At 36.9% G+C, this 27,504-nt stretch overlaps 2 protein-coding genes across 5 annotated transcripts in view; one reads left to right on the forward strand and one right to left on the reverse strand.

Moving 5' to 3' along the window:
• Positions 1 to 186, reverse strand: part of TCEANC2 (transcription elongation factor A N-terminal and central domain containing 2) — a 44,196-nt gene extending 44,010 nt beyond the window's left edge. The window contains exon 1 of the mRNA XM_019957422.2: positions 47 to 186. The gene's annotated coding sequence lies outside the window, so the exon portion shown is untranslated. The remainder of the gene's footprint in view (positions 1 to 46) is intronic.
• Positions 182 to 25,899, forward strand: TMEM59 (transmembrane protein 59). 4 transcript variants are annotated; one of them, XM_019957416.2, is made up of 9 exons: positions 182 to 499; positions 4,384 to 4,416; positions 5,425 to 5,530; positions 7,326 to 7,420; positions 10,412 to 10,564; positions 12,625 to 12,706; positions 14,343 to 14,427; positions 16,725 to 16,833; positions 25,259 to 25,899. In XM_019957416.2, the coding sequence occupies exons 1-9, from the start codon at positions 311 to 313 to the stop codon at positions 25,412 to 25,414; spliced, it is 1,008 nt and encodes a 335-aa protein (XP_019812975.1). In that variant the 5' UTR covers positions 182 to 310; the 3' UTR covers positions 25,415 to 25,899. The 4 variants fall into 4 exon arrangements, with proteins under 4 accessions (XP_019812975.1, XP_019812976.1, XP_019812977.1 ...); XM_019957417.2 differs by having other exon boundaries at positions 184 to 499; positions 14,346 to 14,427; XM_019957418.2 differs by lacking the exon at positions 4,384 to 4,416 and having other exon boundaries at positions 198 to 499.
• The last annotated feature ends 1,605 nt before the right edge of the window (positions 25,900 to 27,504 follow it).

Consider the following 27,504-nt stretch of genomic DNA (forward strand, 5'->3'; position numbering starts at 1 on the left):
AGTTCCCCAACCACCGTGCGCCTCCCGCTTGAAGAGAACTACATACCCCAGCATGCCTCGCAGAGGGAGGAGTCGTTTCGCTCTAGTACTCGCGATGTTTGGATCCACTTCCTCTCGCCAACCTAGAAGTTCGTAGACCTAGAGGTGGGGCGGGAGGCGGCAGTTTCGGACGGGTCAGGGCGGAGCTGAGACGACTACAGAGGCGGAAGCAGCGGCCCGCGGGGCGGGGAAGGGGCTGGTCCCGGAAGGAGGAGGAAACCTTGAAAAGAAAACAGCAACAAGCTGTGCTGCTGTGACAGAGGCAAACAAAATGGCGGTGCCGAAGGGGAGCCTATGGCTCAGGGCCCAACTGGGGATCCCGCCGCTGCTGCTGCTGGCCATGGCCCTGGCCGGAGGCTCGGGAACCGCTTCGGCTGAAGCGTTTGACTCGGTCTTGGGTGATACGGCGTCTTGTCACCGGGCCTGTCAGTTGACGTATCCCTTGCACACCTACCCCAAGGTAGGGCCCGTCCGAACCGGGCTACAACCCTTCCCTGGCCGCCCATCTTTCCGCTCTCCCGCACCTCTGTCGTTTCTGGGAGCCTGACTGTTGAACCCACCCTTCAACCTTTGTCTCCCATCTCTGTGGCCCGTTTTCTTTCCTAATCCTACCCGCATCCCACTCGTCCTGTAATTACCGGAAGTTTGTGCCGCACCTACCCTGTAATAGGTCGGGGACAGAAAAATAAGCAAGACAGGACCCCCCTTTTTTTTTTCTGGGGCTTTACGGGAAAGGGGGGGGGGCGGAGGAGGATCCAGATGATTAACGCAGGGTCCTCACTTTCCAGGGATGGCGGGGCGGAGGGGAGGCAGTTTCAGATACGCCAGTCCTCTAAAAGATTAGTTCTTAACCCCCTCTTCCCTTAGCGCCTCTCTGGGCTGGAAGCCAGCAGTCTGTATAGTATGAAATGTATTAAGGAGTTGGGAGACATCAGGAAGGGCTTTCCGCCTATGTTGAGTAACTGTGTGCTAGGTGCTGACACTGGGATTGGGATGGCTTAGAGAAAAAGCAGTTAGGTTTGTGCATTCAGAGAACTTACCTTTCGGTGCAGCAGAAGACAGGGGATTAGTAGAATGTGAAAGAAACGAGACTGGCGCCCGCCACGGATCACATATTACGAAGAGAGTGGACCCTTCTTCCCCTCCTTGTCCGCCCCTAGGTGCAGCCTTTCCTTTAATTCCATTCCACTTCTCAAGTTGTTTTTGCAGCTTTAGAACTGTTGACTGAGCATCCTAAACTGCGTGGTTTGTCCCCCACCCTTCCAAATATGTGATTTCGGTGTAAGCCCCGCCCCGCACACCACCGCCTTTCTTTATAACAGCTTGTGCTGGTCTTTCTACCCTTGTTTTTACTTTGTCTTCCCTATGCTATATACTTAACCATGTGGCTAGGCCTCTTTGCTCTCTCAAACTACAAAGAGACTAGGAGGAGTTTAGGATGTTCCTTATTGGCAAGTGCTTTCAGGCTTTTGAAATGAAAAGTTCTAAATGCTGTTTCTGCCCGTATGTCTGTTTACTGCTGGGTTTTACATTGCTTGAGGATTATCAATCTTAAAGAAAAAGTGTGGGAGAGGGGATTATCAAATTATCAGAGACAAATATATCATTAGCAATCAAGAGAGAGAAAAATGAGGAATTCTGACTTCTAGACTTTTAAATCAATGTGTACTGCTCCTGAATACATTATTTTCTTCTCTTTTTATAAACCGCTCATAAGTAAGAGGATTGTATGAGGAAATTAATAATGATTTGGCCTGGAATTGGGCAGAGATTTATTTTGTATCTTTTTAGCGTTTGGATGTACTGGCCTTCCCTCCCACCCACCCCTGCCCTTTTTTTGAGATTTTCCTAGCATATTTGTAGTTACTTGAGTACATACGTTGGAGAATAAGCAATTTAAAAGATTAGACATTTCGGGAACCTCTGAGTACTTTTATAATATCCACTACTTTCTAACAATTGATGTGATATCTATAAATCTTTCTTTGTTTTTCAGTAAAGCTATTCTCCCTAGGAACTCTAAATCACCTGGTTTCCTGTCCTGGACTTAAAGTTTATAAACTGCCTGCTGTCTTATTAGCCAGTATGATGGGAGATTTACCTCCGTTATCCCTAATTCTCACCCTGCCAAGTTGGGCTTGTCAGCTGAGGAAATCAAGGCTCTGACAGGTTCAGTGCCTAAGTCACATAGCCAAGAAGTAGTGGAGTAGCAGGAATTCAGTCCTAAAACTGGCTACACTGTACGGCTTTCTACTAATAAAGTTGTAGATTAAAAATATTTAATTATTTCATTGATGTCCTTTGGTCCTCCGTCAAATTATTGTGCTTTATGATTTGGAAAAAAGCAGTGGGTGTTACATTATTTAAATTTACAAGCTCCTAAAGCCTCTCTTCGGAGAAGGCAATGGCACCCCACTCCAGTACTCTTGCCTGGAAAATCCCATGGATGGAGGAGCCTGGTAAGCTGTAGTCCATGGGGTCGCTAAGAGTCGGACACAACTGAGCGACTTCCCTTTCACTTTTCACTTTCATGCATTGGAGAAGGAAATGGCAACCCACTCCAGTGTTCTTGCCTGGAGAATCCCAGGGACGGGGGAGCCTGGTGGGCTTCCGTCTATGGGGTCACACAGAGTCGGACACGACTGAAGCGACTTAGCAGCAGCAGCAGCAGCAGCAGCAAAGCCTCTCTTGGTCTGATATTTGTGACCAGTAAATAGAAATCTCATTTTAATGACTCTTTTTCAAAATTATTTGTTGCAAGAAAGCATTGTACTTTACTTGTTTGTAGTAGGTACTTAAAAATTATCATATTTCACCCTTTAACTTTCCTCAGAAGTAGAATTGTGTAATTTGTCTGGGTCCAAATATGGGAGACATAAGTCCTGTTAATAATAAAGGTAATTAGAGTCAGCCTGGTCATTTTTAAGAGTGTGGGCTCTGGAACCTTACAAACCTGGTTTCATTCCCAGCCTTACAGTTACATATCTGTGTGTCCTTGATAATCACTTCTCATGACTTCATTTTGTCAACTGTAAAAAAAAAAATCTTGTGGAGTAAGTGTGAGGATTAAAGATAATATACATGGGACCCTTAGCACAGTACCTAACACATATCAACAGATAGTTGTTTCCTTTGTCAGATGTCATAAGGCCAGTTTGGTATGTGCAGCATGTTAGTAGTGCTGAATAAGAGAGAATAGTTAGCTTGACTTAGCTTAGGATAAGAAAATGTGTGTAAAATCTATAGATAGTAGGGTTCCTTTAAGGAGGATTTGGTCTAAGTTAGAGAAGGTATATTTTATACAAGCTTGCCAGTAACTTTGGATGCATAGGGCATGAAACATTGTCTAAAACATGAAACACTGATTTAGAACAAGGATATGACTTAATAGCTACCAGTTGAGTGCCTGCTGTGTGCCAGGTGTCCTATGATATATTGTTAACTCCGTACCTGGTACATTGTGGGTGCTCACAAAATATATGATTAATGTCATATCTGTTTATTAGTATAGCATAATTTTAATGATCCTATGGATATAAAATAATATGTAAATAAAATAATAAAATATAAAATCCTCATCATATTTCAGGATTGACATATAAGTATTGTCACTGTTCTACAACTAAGGAAATTGAGGCTGAGCGAGATTAAGGCCCTTGCCTGAGGTTGTGCAGAATAAGTGATGAGGCTGAGCGACTAACCAGGGCTAATTCCTGAGCCTAGACTCTTTCAGCATGCTACACTCTCTTCTGAAAATCGTACTGGAGGGCTTACTGGATTGGTTTAATAAAATAAAACATATCTGAAAGCAAAATGGCTTGCAGTATAGCTCATACTAATGAGCTCATACTTCTCCATGCCATAGTAGGAAGTATGTGATGCTCCAAAGACATGAGAGAATTCTACTGTCTTACAAAACCTACTCAGGTATAAAATTTACTTTAATGGTTAAAACTCTTTCAATTTCACTGTAACAATAAATGCATCTAGAACCGACATCCAGAAATGCACTACCTTCAAAGTTGTATAATAAAGATTGTTCAATATTAGACAATTAGGATGAAATGGTTGGATGGCATCACTGATTCAATGGACATGAACTTGGGCAAACTCCAGGAGATGGTGAGGGACAGGGAAGCCTGGTGTGCTATAGTCCATGGGGTCGTGAAGAGTCTGACATGACGTGGAGACCGAACAATAATAAATACTAGACTGCAGCCATCTCCTCTTAACGGATTGTTGCTGCTGCACAAATTTTACTAATCCTGCTGGAAAGAAATGCATAACTTTGTATTCCATTGGTTGCTAACTGGTATATGCACATGCTGTTTCCTTCCTTATTAGGTGCCTGCCAGTTTGTACACAGTGGATCACACAGTAAGTTGAGGGGACTTCCCCACATATACTGGTTTGTTTCAAATACTATACATTTCACCAAAGAAAAGCCTGTTGAAGACATTGTCATTAGTCTTACTGAGCAGTTCACATTTTCTAGCAATGAAGAATCTTTCTTAATCTTGAGCTCTCACACAAATACAATGATGCCTACAACTGTTGTTTTCTCTTTTTAAAATATATTATTATGATTAACACTACTACCATTTATTGAGCACCTTTAATGTTCCGGGCACTGCACTAGGAATAGCTGTCTTCCAGCATTATTGAGGGGTTTAGAGATAATTCATAGCTTTTATTTCCTTTTTGACGTTTGTCAGTAGATAGGTAAAGTAATGTGCATGCTGACCTGAAAGGTTTTAATCCAAGTCTGGCTGATTCCAGTGGCCTTTTCCATGTGTCACATGTTGCCCTTGTTTGTGTTTTCAGTTCAGGTAAACTGAGTTTAAAAAAATCCTTTCATTTAAGCATTTTTCTAAATGTGTACCTCACTTTGTGGGGGCCTTTATAGCACTATCTGCTTTGTAAAACTAGTCATGATATTTTTCCTGATAGGCCTGATGATTTGTATAAATATTTATGTGGCAGAAGTACACCATTGGTCCTAAAGTACTTGTTTTCTCATTTTTGCCTCTATTAAAGTTCTGATTATGTCACTGTTATTTTTATTTTCAACTTTTCCCCCCAAAATATGACTGTGGAATGTAGGAAAAGGGTGATGTTTTTATGCGCTCGGTTTCTTGATATCACTTATTATTTATTTGTTTTGGATATCACTGTTAAGAAATTAAAACTTCTTTATATGGCAGACTATATAGTCTTTAAGTATTACCTGACTTCTATTATTTTTTCTTTCTTTCAGTTATAAAACTTTTATTGGACAATTTATTATAAACCCTACTAACTTTGCTTTCTTTTGACTTTTTTTCCCCCCCATAAGGGAAAAACGCTATTTTTTTGGTTAATCCTCCCTGTTCTTGACCTCCCTAGGAAGAGGAGTTGTACGCGTGTCAGAGAGGTTGCAGGCTGTTTTCAATTTGTCAGTTTGTGGATGATGGAATTGATTTAAATCGGACCAAATTGGAATGTGAATCTGGTAAGATGCTATGCTAATGACATCAGCAGTATATAACATTGGTGTTTTCTTTGAGTTGTGTTACGCTTTTTATGTATTTTCCTCGGAAAATGACAAGCATACTATTTCAACTAGGCATCAAGCATATTTTAATAATTATAAAGTTGAACTTCTAGTAGCTGCTGCTAGAAATTTCATGGGCTTCAAATTTCATCTATTTGTTGAGACAGTGTTTATTTTGTACTATAGATAGGAACACCTTTGTTTAACCAAGTATTTGGTTTAGACAAATGTAATAGTGATTACCCTTCTCATAATTCATCACCATCCTTTCAGTGGATAGCATAATTTTCCTAAGCCTTTCAATCATAGGCTAGTTGACTTAGCTCCCAAGTTGTTTTTTTTTTACTGAATCAGGCCTTTGACTCAGTATTTAATAGTGTATTCTTTGTGAGTCATGCCAATAAAAGAAGTAACTAGAGTCTTTGTCATCTCTTAAGCCACTATTCTTACCTTTTGCCCAAAGCGATGTGTTTAATAAAAGAAACCTGTAATCAGGACAAAATTGATATTTAGCTTTTTAAAAACCATAATGGACTTTTCTTCATTCATTACCTTACACTGTTTATTCAGTGCAGTAGGAGGTAGCTTTCTCCCTATCACTATGCTACTATTTCCATCTACCTGTGTAGTATCATAACCTCTTTTTTTATGGCTCAGTCTCCTAACTGGCCAACTTTATATGTGCATAATACTGTTCAGTTTATTATCTAGTACCTTCGAGAAGTGTACTACAAATGCATGACTGGGTGGAAAGAAAAATAAAATTGCGGTCTAAAGTGTTATATCACAGGAAAGAAAATGCTCTAGTGAACTAAATGAAGAGTGTACATGTGGTAGAGACTCATTCCAAGTTTGGAATCCTGCTGTAGAACATTTTCAAAGTTCAATTTTCTCAGAATTTAGGATGTTAGACTGTTTTATTTTTCTTTGCCTTGTGAATACCCTTGCTGCTGAACTCAGTGATCCAGTTCTTAACAGTAATATCATATATTTGTATAAATACTAAAGTATATCATTTTGTTCAACCCCATAAAGTAGGTGGTATTAATTCTGTTTTAGATATAATAAAGATCAATAGTCAGAGAGGTTAAATAGCTCTACCTAGGTCATATACACCGGAGAAGGCAATGGCACCCCACTCCAGTACTCTTGCCTGGAAAATCCCATGGACGGAGGAGCCTGGTGGGCTGCAGTCCATGGGGTCGCTAAGAGTCGGACACGACTGAGCAACTTCACTTTCACTTTTCACTTTCATGCATTGGAGAAGGAAATGGCAACCCATTCCAGTGTTCTTGCCTGGAGAATCCCAGGGACGGTGGAGCCTGGTGGGCTGCCATCTCTGGGGTCGCATAGAGTCGGACACGACTGAAGCGACTTAGCAGCAGCAGGTCATATACACAGCCAACAGATGATGGAGCCAGAATTTCAGGATGCCAATTCATTGTTTTTTCTTTTCTGCAAACCTTAGCTATGAGGTTCACCTCATATGAATGTCATCATAGCCAGAGCCTGAGTGTGTAATTAATAGGTTTATTCCTGAAACATTTGACTTGTGGGAGGCAGAAGAAGATATGGTATTTTAGTAAAATAAAACATTTGCTGTTATTGCCAAATATGAAAATTCATATTAATGAAATACTTTTTAAGTATAATAAATTGCTTTATAAAGTGCTACATTCCTTCCTTTCTATTCTATCCCTTTTCTTTCTCTCCTTCTCTTTTTTTCTTGTAATTTACTGTTTTTTTCTTCCAGCATGTACAGAAGCATATTCCCAATCTGATGAGCAATATGCTTGCCATCTTGGTTGCCAGAATCAGCTGCCATACGCAGAATTGAGACAAGAGCAAGTACGAAACAATACTGCCCTTCAGAAATGCCTGCTTAGATCGCACTTTGTATTGAAATGTATATTGTTCACATGATCCTATTGCAGTATTATATTTTGTAATTAGTCTTCAGCAAACAAATTATTTTTGCAAATAGAAAGTCAGTTATTTTTGTATAAGGCTTTAATGTTAAGCGGTATGTTCACACCCATAATCTCATTTTGTTTTTTTTCTTAGTCCAGTGACAATATTATCCCCATTTTGCATATGAAAAAACTGAGGCTCAGAGAAATGGAAAGTTCCTTTTACCCTATCTGCCGTTACCTTAGATCAGCATCATTTCTCATCTGTATTACTAAATTAGCTTCCAGTCTGTTTTCCCACTTCAGCCTCTTCTAGTCTATTGTTTAGTCTGTGTCTGGATATTTATTTTCTAAATGGAAATCTCATGCCATGATTCTTCTATCTTATATTCTTTAGTAGCTTCCCATTCTATACAGGTTTAAGTCCAAACCATTTATCACAGCCTGGCTTCTGATTGCCTCTTCTATATCATCGCTTAGAATTTCTACCCCTCATACTCTATCCAAGTATTCGGGGAAAAGTTGTTGAATTTTATTAACTTTGGCATAGGAGATACAACCACATGGTACAGAACTCAAAGGGTGAAAAAGAAAAAAATATGTATATATATACACACATACAGTTGACCCTTGAAAAACAGGGATTTTAACTGCGAGACCATTTACACTTGAATTTTTTTTTCTTAATAGTATACTGCACTACATGATCTATAGTTGGTTGAATTCTCAGATGCAGAATCACAAATATGGGAGACCAACTATAATCTGTGTATATTCACAGATTTCAGCACACCTAACCCCTGCCATTGTTCAAAGATTGTTGTATAGTGAAAAGTTTCCTACCCCTGTATCTCTTAGCCACTCCATTTTCCTCCATTAATGTAGCCAAGGTTACCAATGCAGAGGTATTTTATACATATACAAGGATACATGTATTCTTTTCTAAAATATAGTTAAAGACTGTCTACTCATTTTTTTCCAGTACATATATATTTCATTATATGGATGTATCATTTATTTAAGTAGTCCCTTAGACATGTAGGGTTGTTTCTGATGGAGAAGGCAATGGCACCCCACTCCAGTCCTCTTGCCTGGAAAATCCCATGAATGGAGGAGCCTGGTGGGCTGCACTCCATGGGGTCTCGAAGAGTTGGGACGACTGAGCAACTTCACTTTCCCTTTTCACTTTCATGCATTGGAGAAGGAAGTGGCAACCTACTCCAGTGTTCTTGCCTGGAGAATCCCAGGGACGGGAGAGCCTGGTGGGCTGCCATCTAAGGGGTCACACAGAGTCGGACACGACTGAAGCGACCTAGCAGCAGCAGCAAGGTTGTTTCTGGGTTTGGTAGGCTGCTGTCTATGGGGTCGCACAGAGTCGGACACAACTGAAGTGACTTAGCAGCAGCAGCAGCAGCAGGGTGGTTTCTAATTTTTTAGATGTATGTATAATGTTGCATATTTTTCACATTTATATTTCTAGAATAAAATCATAGGAATACAATTGCTGAGTTAAGTATATGCATTTTTAATTTTTAGAAATAGAGCAAAATTGCCTTGTATGGAATTTCTATCAGGTTTTAAAATTGAGATATAATTCATACTATAAAAATCATTCTTCTGAAGTACACAGTGTAGTAGTTTTTAGTCTATTCCAGACTGTGCAACCATCATTACTATGTACTTCCACAACGTTTTTATTATCAAAAAAAGAACTCTCTTACTCATTAGCAGTCACTGTCCTTTCCTCCTCCTCCCAGTCCTTGGCAATGTAGTACTTTTATTACAGTTTTAATTTGTGTTTCTCTTACGAGTAACTTTAAACATATTTTCTAATTTTTAAGACCGATTTTTATTTCCCTTTCTCTTAATTATGTACGTACTGAGAAGTTCTTAATGTTTGTAATATATTAATCGTGACATTATTTCTTGTTTCTTCTATTCTGTATCTGCCTAGTGAATCCTTTTGACTCGGGGCAAGTATCATGTCCTCTGTGAAGCCTCCTTCACCACCTGTCACCCCACTTTGGGTCAGATGCCTCTCCCCCGACACGTGTATCACCCTGTGTTTCACCCCTGTCCTACGTAGATTAAACACAGACACGTGGATAAATAAAACACATGGTTTCTGACTCTTAAAATTTATAATCTCAATGAATGCTTACTTAGTGAACTAAGCAATGAATGATTTCACAGCTTTTAAGTGGGGAAATTAGATCACGAATACAGATCTCTTCTGATTCTAAAAGCTCTTCTCTCTTAATAACCCCATACTGTCTTTCTTTTGAAATATAGCTAGAACCAAAGCTGTCCCTAGAGTTCAGCGAATGGTATCTCATGCTTATTCTCTAGAGGGGCCCACTGCTGTAGAATTAGTCAGTGGTCAGAATTAAAGGGGAGGCGATACCAATTAATGTAAAAATCTCATCAGTAGCTTACTGTAGGTAGTCAGCCCATAAATATTCCCCTCACTCTGCCCTGCTACCAGATATCTCACATTTTATGCATACATTCCTTGGATTGATTTTTTCCCTTTTTTCATTGGTGTGTGTTACAGGATGGTTCGTTTTACATGAAAGTATTAAAGATTTGTCCCTTCCCCTTCTACCTCTTGAGGCCTTGCTAATCCTTATTTAATCAAAAGAGAAGAATTAAGATTCTCTACATTTTTGGACCTAATTCAAAAGCCTGTTAATTTGATAGAGGTGACAGGTAGCTTATATTGTATTAGGTGATACATTAAAAGATCCTAGGAATTTAAACTCTCATGGTTAATTGCATAGATAATGAAGAGTTTACTCTGATGCTAATGATGATAATAGGATCACTTGTTTTATACTCTGTCCATATAAGGATTTGATTATATTGTTCTTTTGTATATGTGTATATAAAAAATAATATATTTCACCTTGATTTAATTTTTTTTTTTAAGCTCATGTCCCTGATGCCAAAAATGCATCTACTCTTCCCTCTAACTCTGGTAAGGTCATTCTGGAGTGATATGGTGGACTCTGCACAGAGCTTCATAACCTCTTCGTGGACTTTTTATCTTCAAGCTGATGATGGAAAAATAGTTATATTCCAGGTGATAACTGTGCTCCATAGATTCATTTAAATACTAGCAGTAGTAATGTATATATTTTAAATGAATGTCTTAGCATAGAATCACATACTTAGTCCCTTACAAATATTTATTATCAAATAATAATTACTTTTTAGCCTGTATTAAAACCTACATTGGGCATCAGGACTCAATGTGATTTACTCCTCCCTCTGCCCATTGGAAATCTATTTAAAGCCCATTGATGTGTATCTAACAAGATCTCTGAGTCTTCTAAATTTTAGAGTGGTTAATTGATAAAATGAAACCTATAGATATAATAGCGGAGAAGCCAATGGCACTCCACTCCAGTACTCTTGCCTGGAAAAAAGGAGCCTGGTAGGCTGCAGTCTGTGGGGTCGTGAAGAGTTGGACACGACTAAGCAACTTCACTTTGACTTTTCACTTTCATGCATTGGAGAAGGAAATGGCAACCAACTCCAGTGTTCTTGCCTGGAGAATGCCAGGGACGGGGGAGCCTGGTGGGCTGCCGTTATGGTGTTGCACAGAGTCGGACATGACAAGTGACTTAGCAGCAGATAAAAGAGAGAAGAAAAATTAATGTAGTTTGAATATAAATAATGGTGTGTGTTTATACCACATATGGATATTAGAGAAAAGCAATGGGACATAATTTTTAGTCGTTAATAGTGCTTTTCCTCTTAACTCTGATAAGAGAGCTTGTTGAAGAAACGTGTTGCCTTCTAGAGAGAGAACTTTGCTCCCAGTTCATTGTTTATCATGGGATATGATAATTATAGCTGCTGTTTAGTGAAGGTTCATGTGTACTAGACATTTATGTATATTGTCTCAGCTCTCCAAACAACTTCATGAAGTTGCATTACAGCTGTTTTATTGATGAGGAAACTGTGAAGTTAACTTGTTTAATTAAGGTAACACTGCCAGAAGTAACAGAATTAGGCATCAAACCTGGGTTACTTTAGCTCCAAGGCTCATATACCACCCTACCATGCTGTCTTCTTTTTAATTTGGTTCTTAAGTTCTCGAATTTACCAGCCAACGAATTATGTTATGATGCTTTCTCAGGAAATAATGAAATTAAACCTTTTAATTATTATTGCCAAGTAAGTGGCTTACTGTAAGCCTAGTATGTGATTTTTAGCATCATCCTGAGTCTTGGGTACCCTGTAATTTGGTAATGTGGGAAACACAGAAGGAATTTTCACTTAAGTTCATGAATAAGTTCTATTTGCTAAAGCTACTTAAGTTGACTCTTGAAAGTAGAGTCCTTCATTCCTGATTAGATGTACGGTTAACTGTTTTTCTTTTTGTGTCAACTTAAGAATGATTATGATGGAGAAACCCCCTACTCCAGAGCATCAGAGCTATGTGAAGATGTAAAGTATAGAGTTGTTTGCTGTGTTTTTAGTCGCTTAGTTGTATCCGACTCTTTGCGATGCCATGGACCGTAGCTGGCCATGTTCCTCTGCCCATGGGATTTCCCAGGCAAGAATACTGGAGTGGGTTGCCTTCTCCAGAGGATCTTCCCAACCAACCCAGGGATCGAACCCACATCCCCTACATTGGTGGGCGGATTCTTTACTGCTGAGCCACCAGGGAAGCCCTAAAGTATGGAGTATTGAGCTATAATTTATGAGTTACTCATAGGTAGAAAAGAATAGAATGTTTCAGATGAGAAAAAATAGAGATGTCTAACCAGAAATTTTGGCAGTCTGCCACATTATTCCTGATCAACTAGAATTAGAACTCATTTTTTACAGGATATGATACTTAATGCACTATGTTGTAATCTATTTTTTATTTTATTTTATTTTTTTATGTTGTCAGGAAATTAAACTGACTATTCTTGACAATGATAGAAGTCTGTTTCTTTGCAAGACACTGGATCTAGTGTTTAGCACAAGCAGTTAAAATATACTGTAGTTACTGTGTTTTATTTTTTATACCATACTTCTATTACTTTTTCTCAATTTGAATGTCTATAGAGATGATATGTTATAGAACTTGGTACTAAGAAAGGCTTAAGAAGTACAAACGACTTAATTGCTTTCTTATCATTTTAGTCTAAGCCAGAAATCCAGTATGCACCACAGTTGGAGCAGGAGCCTACAAATTTGAAAGACTCATCACTAAGCAAAATGTCCTGTAAGTTTTATTTTCAGTAGCCTAGGATTAAACACATTAGCAGTCAAATCTGATGCTTGTAGAATTGGTTGTATGATTGTTGAAAGGTGAATAAATGACTTAAAACCGTGGTCCTCTGGAGAAGGAAATGGCAACCCACTCCAGTATTCTTGCTTGGAAAATCTCATGGACAGAGGAGCCGGGCAGGCCATAGTCCATGGGATCGCAAAGAGTCGGACATGACTTAGTGACTGAACAACATATCCTATATAGATATACCTAGGACCTTTATTTAATATCCTCTTATTGTGCAAGTATTTTTAAAAAATATTTATTTATTTGGTTGCTTCAGATCTTAGTTGCAGCACATGGGATCTCTCGTTCTGGCTTCTCTCTAGTTGTGGCTTGCAGGCTTAGTTGCCCTGCAGCATGTGGGATCTTAGATCCCCCACCAGCACTGAACTGTGTTCCTTGCATTGGAACGCAGATTCTTAACCACTGGACCACCAGGGAAGCCCTTGCACAAGCATTTTTATAAAATGTGAATTGTTCTTGTGTGTGTGCTTAACTTACAGAGTAGTGTCAACAACAACAACAAAAAAACTGTGGTCCTCAAACTTTACTGTGCATTATGATCTGGAGCCCCCCCTCCAAAGTTTCCAATGGACTCAATCTGGGATAAGACATGAGAATTTGCATTTCTAACAGATTGCTGGGTTCTGTTGGTGGTCTGGGGATCACACTTTGAGAATCACTATTCTAAAAACATGTAGTTTTCCTTTAAGGATGTTATGAGTATGAACTAAGGAGATGTTCTGGTATCTTCCAATAAACTAACCAAATAGTGAAACTACCCTGAAAATGCATTTTTATTCTCTTTTTATTTCTATGCTAGAAGTGAATTTAAACTCATAGAAATATAAAACATCAAGCTAAAACTATGCTTACCTTTTTAAAGCTATTAGCTCATTCCTTATCTTAAATACTGATTTTATTAACTTTTTAATTATTTTGGTGGGTGAATGATGGCAGCACACAGCACAAGGCCATCTTTAACTGTATCTTTTTATTTTTTTAAGATTTATGTATTTATTTTTTAGCTGTGCTGGGTCTTCATTGCCTCTTGTGGGCTTTCTCTAGTTGCAAAGAACAGGGGCTACTCTTCATTGCAGTGTGCGTGTTTCTCTTGTTGCAGAGCATGGGCTCCAGTAGTTGTGGTGTGTGGACTCAATAGTTACACCCCCCAGGCTCTAGACGACTGACTCAGTAGTTGTGGTGCATGGGCTTAGTTGCCACGCCACATATAGGATCCTCCTGAAGCAGGGATCGAACGCTGGTGCCCTGTCTTGGCAGGCGGATGCTTAACTATTGGACCACCAGGGAAGTCCCATCATTAATTTTAGATTTGAACAAACCATTCTATTATTACATTCAGACATAGAAAGCATCAATGTCAATAAAAATTTGAAAATAAAATAGGAAATTCATAATGTTGTATAGTATCCAGTTGGTTTTTAATGTGCCAAAGGAACTTGCATTCATTATACCAGATTACATTTACGGAAATAACTGGGTACAGTGTGTATATCTAGAAGCAGTCATTTGAGACCCCCTTTTGGAATATAGGATATCATTAACTTGTACCTTATTATTTCAGCAGATCTGCAAATGAGAAGTTCACAAGCACATAGGAACTATCTTGAAGATGGAGAAAGCGATGGCTTTTTAAGATGCCTGTCTCTGTATGTATTCATCTTCACTTATGTGTACAGAAGATAAAATCTGGCTTATATCAGAGAGATGCAGTCCTTTTTATTATTTTAAAGTTATATTAACTGCTCAAAAGTAAAAAAAAAAATTTTTTTCCATCTTTTCCCTACCAAAACTGTACTTTTGGATATTTTGGTTTGTTTAAAAGGTGATACTCACTCTACTTTAATAAAACACAAGGTTTTTTTCCTGAAGTACAGAAGCACTCTTGTTCTCAATGGGAGTCTTTGATTTATGTTACAATATGCACTTCTTCAGACATCTCAGTTAAGCTTTAATTAATTTAGTTGGAGGGCCAACTGTATATTTATTGAAAAAAATTCACATGAGTTTTTTTCAATTAAAAAAACAAAATTTTTAAAAATAAAAATAAATAAATTCTCCCACATAGTTCAAACTTAAGATGTTCAAGGATCAACTGTATTTACATAGCATTTATGTTTTACTAGGTGTTATAAGAATCTAGAGATGATTTAAAGTGTATGGGAAGATGTGTATAGGTTATGTGGAAATACTATGCCACTTATAAAAGGGAATTGATCACCCTCAGATTTTGGTATAGGAGAGGGTAGCAGTCCTAGAACCATTGCCCTGGGAGTACCCAGGGTTGGATTTTCATTTTTATCTCCATGGCCAGACAGGAGGCTAGGGGAGGTGGATAAGGGCTATAGATTAAGGAGGGCTTTGTGTTCTATGCTGAGTGTCATCTCCATGCCAAAGATTCTTAAGGGTGGCAAGGGAAGGTGGACTGGCGAGGGTAATGGGTACCTTGTGCCCTCTTGGGAAGAAATATCAAGCTTTCTAGAGTGAGGAGGGTTTTATCAAAGTATGCAACCTTTTACTCCTCCAAGGAGTTCTGATATGAGCCTTCCCCCGACAACCACCTGCAGCCCCTCGCCAAACAAAGGGACAGTAGCACTTGGTGATAGTGGTCTACCGTGCCAGACAGCAGGTCAAGCACTTGAGTAGAGGTGAACAAGTGGACTCTAGTGTCTCCAGTGTAACACTTCAGTAGTCCAAACTGCATGCTTCCTGTAATTTCTTAGAGCAGAAATAGTTTCTTGACAGGTTTTAATCAGATATCAGATACTTTTTATTTTAAAGGCTAGGTAAGAAAATAAGAATTGAACTTCAAAATTTCCCCTTCCTTTAACTTCTAAACCTGCTTTTGATTTTGTACCAAAAAAGGGGAGTTTTTCTCTCATTCAGTGTTTTGGATTTTGTTGCAGTTTGATAAGTTTTATGAAACCTAAGTTATTACCTAATCTTAAGTTACCATTTATTCTTTTTTTCCTTTTTGGTCACATCACTCAGCTTATAGGATCTTAGTTCCCCAACCAGGGATCGAATCCAAGGCCCCAGCAGTAAGAGCAATGAGTCCTAACTCATTGGAATTCCATCAAAGAATTCCCTACAGTTTATCCTTAACACTACCTAGCATCTTACTGGTGCCTTACTATCCTAATAACATTTTGTCATTATATGTTATTCTTTTAAATCTAACATTTTAAAAATAGCTTTTTCTTTGAATCTTAATCTATTGTTTGGGAAACAATAGGTCAATTATGGAGAAAACTCCAGTTACTAATTCTTGTAACTAGCCTTCTACACTGAGATATTTTAATCATAAGAAAAATATAACTATCTTTTTTTAGGATATGCTGTGATGAATACAGGATGCCTCATAATAGATATACTCTTGTAAATTGAAATTCAAGTAAATTGTGGAGAGTTAAATATTTGAAATATAGTAGAGAACTTCTGGAAGCCTGTTGTGAATCCTTTTATAAAACAAGTTATTGTTTCATAATTTACCTATTCTGTACCTTAATTCTTTGGGCTATTGGGTTTTCGTAAAGAAAATGTTATCTTAATACCTTGCAAATATATATTTGTATAGGAGTATACAGTTTATAAAGCACTTTGATTTGCTTCATCTCATTTAGTAATTTTAAAAAATCTTTAACAGTAATTTGCTTTACTTTTATATATTTAGCAGAAAGCCAATATTTTTTTTTAATTTATAAAAGTTATATGGCCATGTTATAGAAGCTTGAGAAATGGAGGAAAGGACATTATATCACCCTAATATAATAGCTATTACAATGTTTTCTTCTGTATGTTTTTTTTAAATAGTTTTAAGGGTAGTACACATGAAATTTTGTATTATTAAACTAAGTATACAAAATTGATTGCCTTTAATTGTAAAGAACCTTCTGTTCTTAATATTATGCAATTTTAAGAAAACTGTTGAATTTTTTTTTTCCAGTAACTCTGGGTGGATTTTAACCATGACTCTTGTCCTCTCTGTGATGGTGTTGCTCTGGATTTGCTGTGCAACTGTTGCTACAGCTGTGGAGCAGTATGTTCCCTCTGAGGTAAATTTAATTCTAACCCTTAGGCCATTTGAAGACTGAGCCATATCATTTCCTTTTTTAAATGTTTTGTTTGTTTAACTAGAAAAGCAAAACCTTTCTACTAATAGAATGAGAGAAAATTTGGCGGTTTTAATCACACACATGGGGGTTGGCACACACGAGAATTACAGGTTTGCAGCATAAGCATCACTTCCCAATTTTTTGTCGTGCTAACTACTATAGTGACCAGTGTACACTGGCAGACTTGAGTTCAGTGTCTCTCTTCTCCCTAGGTCTTTTTTTTTTTTTAATTTATTTTTTTATTTTTGGCTGTGCCACATGGCTCGAGGGATCCTACTTCCCCAACCAAGGATCAAAGTTTTGCCCCCTGCAGCAGAAGCACAGAGTCCCAACTACTGGACTGCCAGGGAATCCCCTCCATAGGCCTTGGAGACTGAAAAAAACCCATTGACATGTTTCTAAGGTGATATATAAGAAAGAAGGCTTGTGGAACTACTTCACATTTTAAATTTAACATTGCCACAAATGTTAAGGAATAACTGTTGCTTTAGAAGCATCAAGGCTGAAACGTTTGATTTTGAGTAATGTGTTTTGCTGTACTCTGAGACAGATGGAACACTGTCTTGACTTTCTTGTTAATTAAAATTTAACTGGCCCAGGAATCATAAGGTAAAGGACTTTTGTTTCAGAAGAAGCCTCTAATTTGATGATTCAACTTAGCTTTAAAGGAAGAAAAATTATTTATGTAACTAAACATGAGATAATAAATTTTATTGACATCACATCCAACTGAAATAAACTTTAGTTCTCGTGTGCCTCCAAAATCCAGTAGAAAAAGAGTGAAAAGAAGGAAGGAGGGACATTTAAATAGAATCTGATAATAAGTAGTTAGCATGTCCCTAACATGATGCTTGAACAGTACTCTTATGTTCACAGACTATAAAGATATGCTGTAAGATTTACCCATGAATAATGATTCAGATAATATTTTTCATGTTTTTATTAAAACCATATGGGATATAGGCAGGCAGAAACTGGGACAGGATAATGTTGATAACTAATATTTATACAGTTGTTCAAAATTTACAAAGTGTTTTCATGAATCTTACATGTCCAGCACACCTCTACAGCAGGTTTTATTATTCATTTTATAGATGAGTAAATAGGCTTATGAAGTTCAGATAACTTTCCTGGGGTTGCGCAGCTATCAAAGTTTTGAGCCTGGAATTAAGCTCCTGTCTTTTGACTCTGCAACTCCTATGTCTTTTCCTATATACCATCTTTCCTCCAGCTGATCAACTATTTAAGTGGCACAAGTAATAAATATATGAAGTGTTAAGGAAAGCAGAGAGTATGTGTTGGATTGTTAGGATAGGTCATGAGGGTCTTGACCTGAACTTTGAAGAATGGTATGGATTAGCAGAGAGAGAAAAGTGGACGATTTTTAAACAAATGGATAAGGTTAGATAGGATTGCCTTGAATTGTGGAAATATTAGAGAATGGGTAAATTTCTAAAGAACTCATCTGTTTATGATAGCATCTGAACATCCTCTTGCTTATTACCTACTTGTGTTCTTGTTTAGTTCTGATGTCCTTATTTTAATCATTTTTTTGTTATTGATAAAGTAGAAGTTAGACATCTTACATAGGATTGCCTTTGCCTGTTAACTTACTTTTGAACTGCCCCATGCACTCTAAATCTTCATGGCAGCAAAGCTACAAACCTATAGTAATAAATATTTGTTTTACCCTCCATCACTAGGGAAATTGATAATGTGACTCATATAGGAGCTCATCGTCTGTGTAACCTCTTTGACACTAGGAATTTGAATACTACCAGCAACACATGGTTCATGTTTTTGAGCCAGGATGCTCAAACTCTTACTGAAACAGTTCCTAGATGGACATTTCATAGTTCTTCCTCTCTTAATCTCCTTACTTGACTTACAGAATTGACATCTTCTGGTGTTGTTTAGACATAGCAATGCCTCTCATTGGTGTTTGATTGCATCTTACAGACCTGGGAATCCGTCCCTCCTTTTTAGATGACTTTTGAGCTTTCTCTTTCTTTTAGATGTTGTCTCTGCTGTGATAAATTTTGTCTTGATTGTATAGTTTTAATTCTGTGAGAAGTTCTCTCCCCTTATTTCCAGGTTGCTTGTAGAGCATCTCACTGTTTCTGCATATGCCCCCCACACCCCTGGATCATGAAGCCTAAAGCATTAGAACCACATGTGGAGTCCTATTAGCAGTTACTACATTCCCTCCTGATACCTGCATATGGGTGTCACTTTGCCCCTTTACTCTTGCCTGGAAAATCCCATGGATGGAGGAGCCTGGTAGGCTGCAGTCCATGGGGTTGCTAAGAGTCGGACACGACTGAGTGACTTCAGTTTCACTTTTCCCTTTCATGCATTGGAGAAGGAAATGGCAACCCACTCCAGTAGTCTTGCCTGGAGAATCCCAGGGACAGGGGAGCCTGGTAGGCTGCAGTTCATGGGGTTGATAAGAGTGGGACACGACTTCACTTTCACTTTCATGCATTGGAGAAGGAAATGGCAACATTCTCCAGTGTTCTTGCCTGGAGAATCCCAGGGATGGAGCCCATCTGTGCGGTCGCACAGAGTCAGACACGACTGAAGCGACTTAGCAGCAGCAGAACTCTTCTTCCTGTCCTTAACAATCAAGAATATGGTGACACCCTCAAAGAATATATACTTTTCTAAAATAAATTTTCGAGAAAAATGTATCAAAGACAGCTATTTGTATTCACTGCTTTTAGACTTTACTTTTATTTGAAACCACAGTAGCTAAGTACTAATGTTTTTTCATCTCTATTTTTAATTATGAAAGGTCTATATATTTGACATAGAATTTATAAAGTTATATATAAAGAAGGAAAAAAAATCACTCATCTAGAACTATTTTGTATTGCCATTTTAGTGGATTTCTTTTCAGTAAACTATATCAGTACATATTAATGTTTTTAAAATATTGCAGTATAGATACTCCTTTTGTGATATTTTCTCCTTAATTTACTGTAAAAATAGCTGAGAATTTAAGTCACCTACTTTAAAACTTTACTTTCATAAAACCTTTTCATTGATTTTATTTTTTGAACATAAATTACTTCTGACCCCTCTCCATAGTAACATGAGAGTGCATTTTAACTTATATAAGCAATGAGCAATGCTGTTTATATTTTGTTAATATAGTTTGCATATATAATCCTGTGTGTTTATAGGAAATCAGAAACCTGCTGAAAGAATATGTTTGTCTTCAGTATGGACCTGGTATCTTGAGCTCAAACATGAAATATTAAAAGCTTCCTTTTCAGTCACTACAAATAAAGCTTAAAATGTTTGTAATAAAGGCCAGAAATGTAGTCTTGGAAACTTACGAACAGCTTTGCTCTTCTTATTTAGGAAAGTTGTGAAATAACTTATCTTTAGCCTCTTTTGCACATAGTAAATATTCATCTCATATTATTTAAGAGTAGTGCCGGAAAGAGTAGGCACTGGTTGATCTTAAAGCAGTATCATTTTGAGTAACTTGACTTATAAAGATTTTGATCCTTATTTCTCCGCTTTCCCCCCTGTTCTTTCACATGTATGATGTCATTTTTTGGGAAACATCATGAAATAATGCTTTTCTCTTGTTGAACTATCTATTTAAGATAGTAAAGAATTGTCATTCATAGTGATCCTTGTCAGGCAGGTCAAACCTGACTTATAAAAACAGGGTTCAGTATTGGATGTTCCTTTCTAGAGATCAAGCAGCCTCAGAAAAGTCCCGAAACAACAAATAATCATAGAAATGCTGCCTCTGTTATCTTATTATCTGTTTGCTTCCTTTTTTATTTGTGAAACCCATGATCATCAGATTTCACACGGTCAGTTTAAAAGTTTTAAAAGACTCCAAATAATATTCATGTTAGTAAATCACATATACTTACTGGTAACATACAGTGTGCCAGGCCCTGTTCAAGAGATTAGAGAGATAATGAAGAATAAGATCACAATGAACAAAGTTAAATGTTAAAGATTTCAAAGACTCGTGTAGAATGAAACATGTTTTAAACTATAATAAACATTATTTTCTTTGTCTTAAAAAAAAAGACCAAGAATCTTGCTGTTTCGAATCTAAGTCTCAAGAGAGACAATCAAAATATTTTATAAATGCCAGAGCTACCATAGCTTTTTAATCTAAATTCTGTTAAGAAATTTAGCTTTGCTGTTTTTTGCTGTTCTTTCTCAAGCCTTTATCGAATGTAGTGTTTTTGTATACATATATATAAAAATAGTATGTATAATATATATATTTTAGAAAACCTATGGATTTTTGCCTAGTTAAAAAATGTATGACATTTTGATTCCACTTGTCTAAGTACGACTACAACTTCTATTCTAAATTTCTAACTTATATTCACTCAAAACTTTGATATAGTTCCATTTTTTCTGGCATCTAATATTATTGCTTGAAGACTAGAAAGCTTATTAGTGGTTTTTTTTTTAAATTGAGGCTTCAAATTTCTAATCCAATTTGAGAATATAAAGAAATACTTGTAACAAAGTAACAAATACTTTTGTTGTAAAACAAGACAAAGCAAAATAGGAAATTAACATGTGATATAGTATTATTAACTAAAGTGTGGATTTTGTTCAGATTTCACAAAATTTTATGCTAGAGTCCCTTACTTGTTTCTTACCTTATTCAGGATTCCATCTTGTATTTAGTTGCATTGAGCAGCTTTAGCTGCATGTAACAAACTCTGATAAATTCAGAATTTTCATTTTTATTCTGTTACAAATATTTCCTAATTGTCCTTGTTATGGCTTCTTAGATACATCCATCATTTAACAGGGACATTTAATTTCCAAATACATGGTGTTTTTAAAGTATCTTTTAATATTAATTTCTCATTTTGATACTTATTTCTCATTTAAATGCTTGCTTCTCTGCAGTTTTTTCAGTCTTTTAACTTTATTGAGGCTTTTGATGGCTAAGTCAAAGATCTCTCTTGGTAAATATCACTTTGCACTTGAAAATATGTGAGTTATTTTCAGATATCTTTTGATACTGATTTCTAACATAATTCCACTGTGATAAGAGAACAGACTCTGTAAGATTTCGGTACCTTTAGACCATGAAATTTTTGACCTTTGTTTTATGCCTCTGCATATGTTCCAGGGTCTCCTGGTTTATATCTATGAGAACTTGAATTTGTGTCCTACTGTGTGAAAATTGTATAAACCTTAATTATGTTGACTTAGCTCATAGTTGCTTTTCAGGTCTACTATATCCTTCTACTTCTCTATTCTATTAATTTTTGAGAGTTTGATATTGATACACCAGATAAAAATCTTAATCTGTCTACTTAAAAAATAATTGTAATATATAGTGGAACTATATGTAACTTTGTATTTTCCAAGTCTTCATAAATGTATTATCTTACTTTCATAATTTAAGAAAGAAAAAAAATTGAGTCTAGAAAAAGATCTATGTATAATAACTTGCCTAAGATTGCCGAACTGGTTAGTGAAAAGCCAGGCCTAAAACCCAAATACATATTTAGTAATTAAATTTAAGTTTTAGAAGTAATACATGTGACATAAGGGGCTTCCCTAGTGGCTCAGATGGTAAATAATCCTCCTGCAATGCAGGAGACCTGGGTTTGATTCCTGGATTGGGAAGATCCCCTGGAGAAGGGAATGGCTACCCGCTTCAGTATACTTACCTGGAGAATCCCATGGACAGAGGAGCCTCACGGGCTACAGTCCAGGGGGTCACAGAGAGTCACACGACTGAGTGACCAACAGTGAGCGACTAATAAAATTGATTTCCTCTTCCTCCGTTGTCAGTAAACCAGTCAGTAGTATTAAAACATTTTCCCATGCAGTTACGTTTTAAAAATTTTCTATTTTTAGCTTTTAATAATTTTAGACTTTTATCTGATGTCCTTCTACTATAGATGAGGAGTTTAGCTCCCTTACACTGCCTCTCACTTCCATCTCTTCACTTGCTAGTTTTTATAATGTGTATTATTATTTCGCATACTTGTAGTGAATGCTTTATAAATTTCTATTGACTCCTTATTACTGCTTTTCTCTTTCTTCCCGTACTCTTAACTCTCAATTTTCATTAGATCCTTGAGAAATAAAATAAATTCATTCTTCTTATATATACTTTCAGACTCTGCTATTAGTTGATCTGAAAACTTAAAATCCACTAGATAGCATTTACAACATTATAACTATGTAGATATTCAAAATAGAACCAAGTACAGTGGTGGTTAGAGTCACATGAAAGCAAGTTATAAACCTGAATTACTTAAGTGTTCCCAGGAGAATCTTCCAAATCTCTCTGCTTAACGGAACGTTTTTGTTTTTGTTTTTGTTCTGGCTTTCTTCCCATAAAAGTCATCTCCTTTGCCACTGTTTCTTGTATGTTGCTTTCTTCCTTAGATTCCTCTTTACTTTTGCTGGAATACCTTAAGTAATTTTTTTCATAAAGGATACTTGGACAGTAAACTTTCCAACTTAACACATTTGAAAATACCTTTGTTGTACCCTTGTATTTGATTGATAATTTGGAGAAGGAAATGGCAACCCACTCCAGTATTCTTGCCTGGAAAATTCCATGGATGGAGGAGTTTGGTGGGCTACAGTCCATGGGGTCGCAAAGTCAGACACAACTGAGCGACCACTTTGATTTTCACTTGAGAATACAGAGTAGCCACAAAATCACTAAATGTACTGGTTAGAGGTTATCCATATGCTCCCATCCATTTCTCTGCACAGATTTTACTCTTTCTCCTTATTCTTTTAGATAGCTTCTTCCATACAGATGTTTGAAATCATTTAAAATTTCTGTCACTGTTTCAAGGCTTTTAAATGTTAAGTAGAATTGTGAAAGTTTTTCTTTTATTGTGCCTTAGAGCAAATTATCACCCAAATAAAACCCAAATTATTAATTTGGATTTTAAGGAGCCCTCACTGGATCAGATCCATGTCCAATCCATCAACCATTGAATTTGTCTTGAAAATTTTCTCTTACCTGGAAAAGTATCAAGTACTGGGCCACCTCCTTGTTGAAGGATTATTGTTACCTTGAAGCAGTAGACAGCAGACCACATCAGAAATGTGTTCAAGTAGGCAGCCATCATGAGAATCACTTCTAGAACATTTTCATCACTCCAGAAAGGAAACGTATGCTAGTAGTCACTGCCCATTTCCTCCAAGCGTCTTTACCAGCCATAGACAATCCATATGTCTTTCTGGCCTTTTTCACTGAGCGTTACGCTCCGTATTGTTGCACATATTGGTATTGTAGATACTTAAACTTTGAAGGTGCTCTTTATTCAACACCGACTAAAAGCATCTTTCCAACACTAATACTTCTATGTGGTTCTCTGTTTCTTTAAATACATATTTATTTTTTACTTATTTATTTATCTGGCTGCACTGGGTCTTAGTTGTGACATGTGGGATCTTCTGGTTGTGGCTTGTGAACTGTTGGTTACAGCATGTAGGATCTAGTTCCCTGACCAGGGATCAAACCTGGGCTCCCTGCTTTGGGAGTGCAGAGTTGTAGCCACTAGACCAGCATGGAAGTCCCTGTCTTTTTAATATAGTTAGTTGCCCTGTCAGCGTCAGCGCTTCAGGTTTTAGCTCACGGAATCAGATTTATTGCCACATGCGTTAACAACAAAATCTACCCCACCTCTTAGTAAAAACTTTTCTTTTTTTACCTTTAGGAGATAGACCTGTACCTAAATAGAGGTACTTCCATTATACTTCAGTGAGTTTTATGACATTTGCCCTGATATTGTTTATGCTTTCCTTCTCTCATTTTAGTATCTTTTTGAGTATGTTAGTAACAGTTTGAACTTTTATACATTTATGAAGACCTTTCTGTCAATGTTAAATTATTTCGTGTATATTTTTTGTTCTACTCACAGACTTAAAATCGTACATACCATTTTCCATATATGTTAATTTAGAACGTTTAGTAGCAGAGGAACTTACTCCAAATCATTTGACCACTTGGTTGGAGAGATAAGGTCTTAAAGGAATTGATCACTCAAGGCATCAAGCATCTGTAATCCATGCTCCAGAATCAATACCAGGTGTGGTATGACCACACTTAATCCTTTTAAACCTGAGCAGTTTTTCCTGATACTCAGTTGTTAATTTGTAAGTATTTTAATTCAGGACATGTGGAAAATTTTTATTTGACCAGCCCCTGGGAATTGAATCACATATCTATAACACTTTGAGTAAAAGGATTCTTGAGGATGTTTATAGAAATTTTTTTTTTCTTTAACTAAATCTTAACATAATAAATTGCTATTTGAAGCCTTACTTGGAGAAGTTCCTAATTATGCAAATTGCTAATATTCATTGATGTTTTTTTGTTTTGCAGAAGCTGAGTATCTATGGTGACTTGGAATTTATGAATGAACAAAAGCTAAACAGATATCCAGCTTCTTCTCTTGTGGTTGTTAGATCTAAAGCTGAAGATCATGAAGAAGCAGGGCCTCTACCTGCAAAAGTGAATCTTGCTCATTCAGAAATTTAAGCTTCTTTTTTTTTTTTAAAGAAAAGTGGAATAGACATCTAAATTTCCATTCCTCATAAAGCTTTTTAAAATGGTTTCATTGGATATAGGGCTTAAAAATCACTATTAAATGCAAATAAAGTTACCCAAATCTGTGAAGACTGTATTTGCTGTAGCTTTACCTTCAATTTTTTTCTAGTAATTTAAGAGATGGCTCTTCGGGATTGTATTTTTATTTTACTAATATCTGTAGCTATTTTAATTATTATTTGCATTGTTTTTGTTTGTTTCCTTGCTTAGCCACATTCTGTGAGCTGATCATTGTTCTTCCCTACCGCCTGCCTTGTCAGTCACCTTAGTTAATAAGCTGAATACTCAGTAGGATGTGATGCTGTTGCTCAGAAATGGCTGACAACTTGTAATTTGAAATTTAGTAGAAAATACCCTTTAATACACTACATTTTCAGTTGTATTGAACTGAAATCATTAAAATTTTCTTTGAATAATTATGTGCTGAAATTTGAGTTAATATGCAGCTGATTTTCCAGATTTTCCCTTTCGCCACTGCCCAACCCAGAAAATAAACAGGAAATGTTCTGTCTGTTTATTGCTATATGATCAGGAAGCAAATGAAAGCAAAAATGATCTTCTCACAAGTGTTCTTTATGTTATTTTTCACAGGCTATAGATTTTTCTGTTGGATGGATCTTTCCAAAGAACTGTTTTTCTCTGTTATAAAGCATGTCAAGTATAAGTTATTTCCAAGAACTTCATTTTGACAGTAAGAATTTGACTCTAGTGATGCAGGACTAAGTTTAAATTTCACTTTGCAGAAAATGGTTGTTATTATCATTCCTTTATTATTATTATCAATAATACAGATATAGAAATAAGAATGACATCAGGTAACATAATACACTTCAGTCTTACAGTGATTCAGTGTCATTATACCATGAAATCTTAAATGACTTTGCAAACCAATATTTTTTCACTCACATGGGCATTACTGGCAACTGCAGTAGGGCCAGTTGACTAAAGAGTGAGTCACTAACTTACCTTCAGTCTAGTCGTTAGCTTTCTCTGAGTCAAAAGAAAAAACAATTAAGTAAGGCTTTGGTCACAAGATCATAGGTTTTGGTTTTCTAAATAGTAGGTTGTCTAGATTTGGTAGATAGAGGGTTAGAAAGTATGTGAACACATTCAAATGGGGAAAAGAGAAATTACTAAGTGTTGCCAAGCAGTCATTGTCTCTTTCTTATTTTGTGTCAAAATACAGTTATATAAACAAGAAAAGGACTGGATTTACCTTAGGAAAAAAAAAAAGAAGCCCAGTTGTCTTGTTTACCACTTACGGCACACACTTAACGTTCGTTAATCAGACACAGGTTTAATTGTGGTGCCAAGCGAAGGAAACAGGGATATGTCCATAATGCTGCAGATTTGTAGGAGTCAGCCTACAGTTAGGAAAGGCCTCCCTTATAAAAACAACAATACAAGAGATAACAAGAGCAACTATATGACTGTCCTGTATTCTTCAGCCTTCCCTTGGTTTTGTTTCTCTCTGCTTCCTGAGTGAAGTATGCCAAGACATCCTCATTCCTCTTCAAAGTATTGATCCAAGTTTAGACAAAATTTTCCCCTCTTGTTATGAGACAGCTCCTTATATGTAAAAGTACCCAGTCATTCCTCTATTTGGTAGGCACTCAGATATTTGTGTCCTATCTTTTTATTTTAGTATGATTAACCAGACATTTTCAAAAACAATTTTACTTTAACAAAAAGAAAAATTACTACCCCCTCCCCCAAATGTATACAGCATTAAACTATTTGACTTGAAAACTCCAACAGAAGCAATAAAACTGGCCTTTTTTCCTAAAGTAACAGTTTGGCCCTTTCGGTGGGCCCAACTGTGCAAACACCTTTCCTACCACACAGCATCTTAAGCTTACCTTTGCTCATATGCAAATTATCAAAAACTCTTGAGTCGGTTCAATCCTGCCAGAAGGACTTCCTAAGGTCCTCCTTGTTTCAGGTCCCTGGTCTAAGAGATAGGCTGATTCAGATGATTACAAAGGTGGTAGTAATCCTAAGAATGATCTAGGCCAAAGATT

Source organism: Bos indicus, chromosome 3, assembly GCF_029378745.1.
Source record: "Bos indicus isolate NIAB-ARS_2022 breed Sahiwal x Tharparkar chromosome 3, NIAB-ARS_B.indTharparkar_mat_pri_1.0, whole genome shotgun sequence".
NCBI lineage: Eukaryota > Metazoa > Chordata > Mammalia > Artiodactyla > Bovidae > Bos > Bos indicus.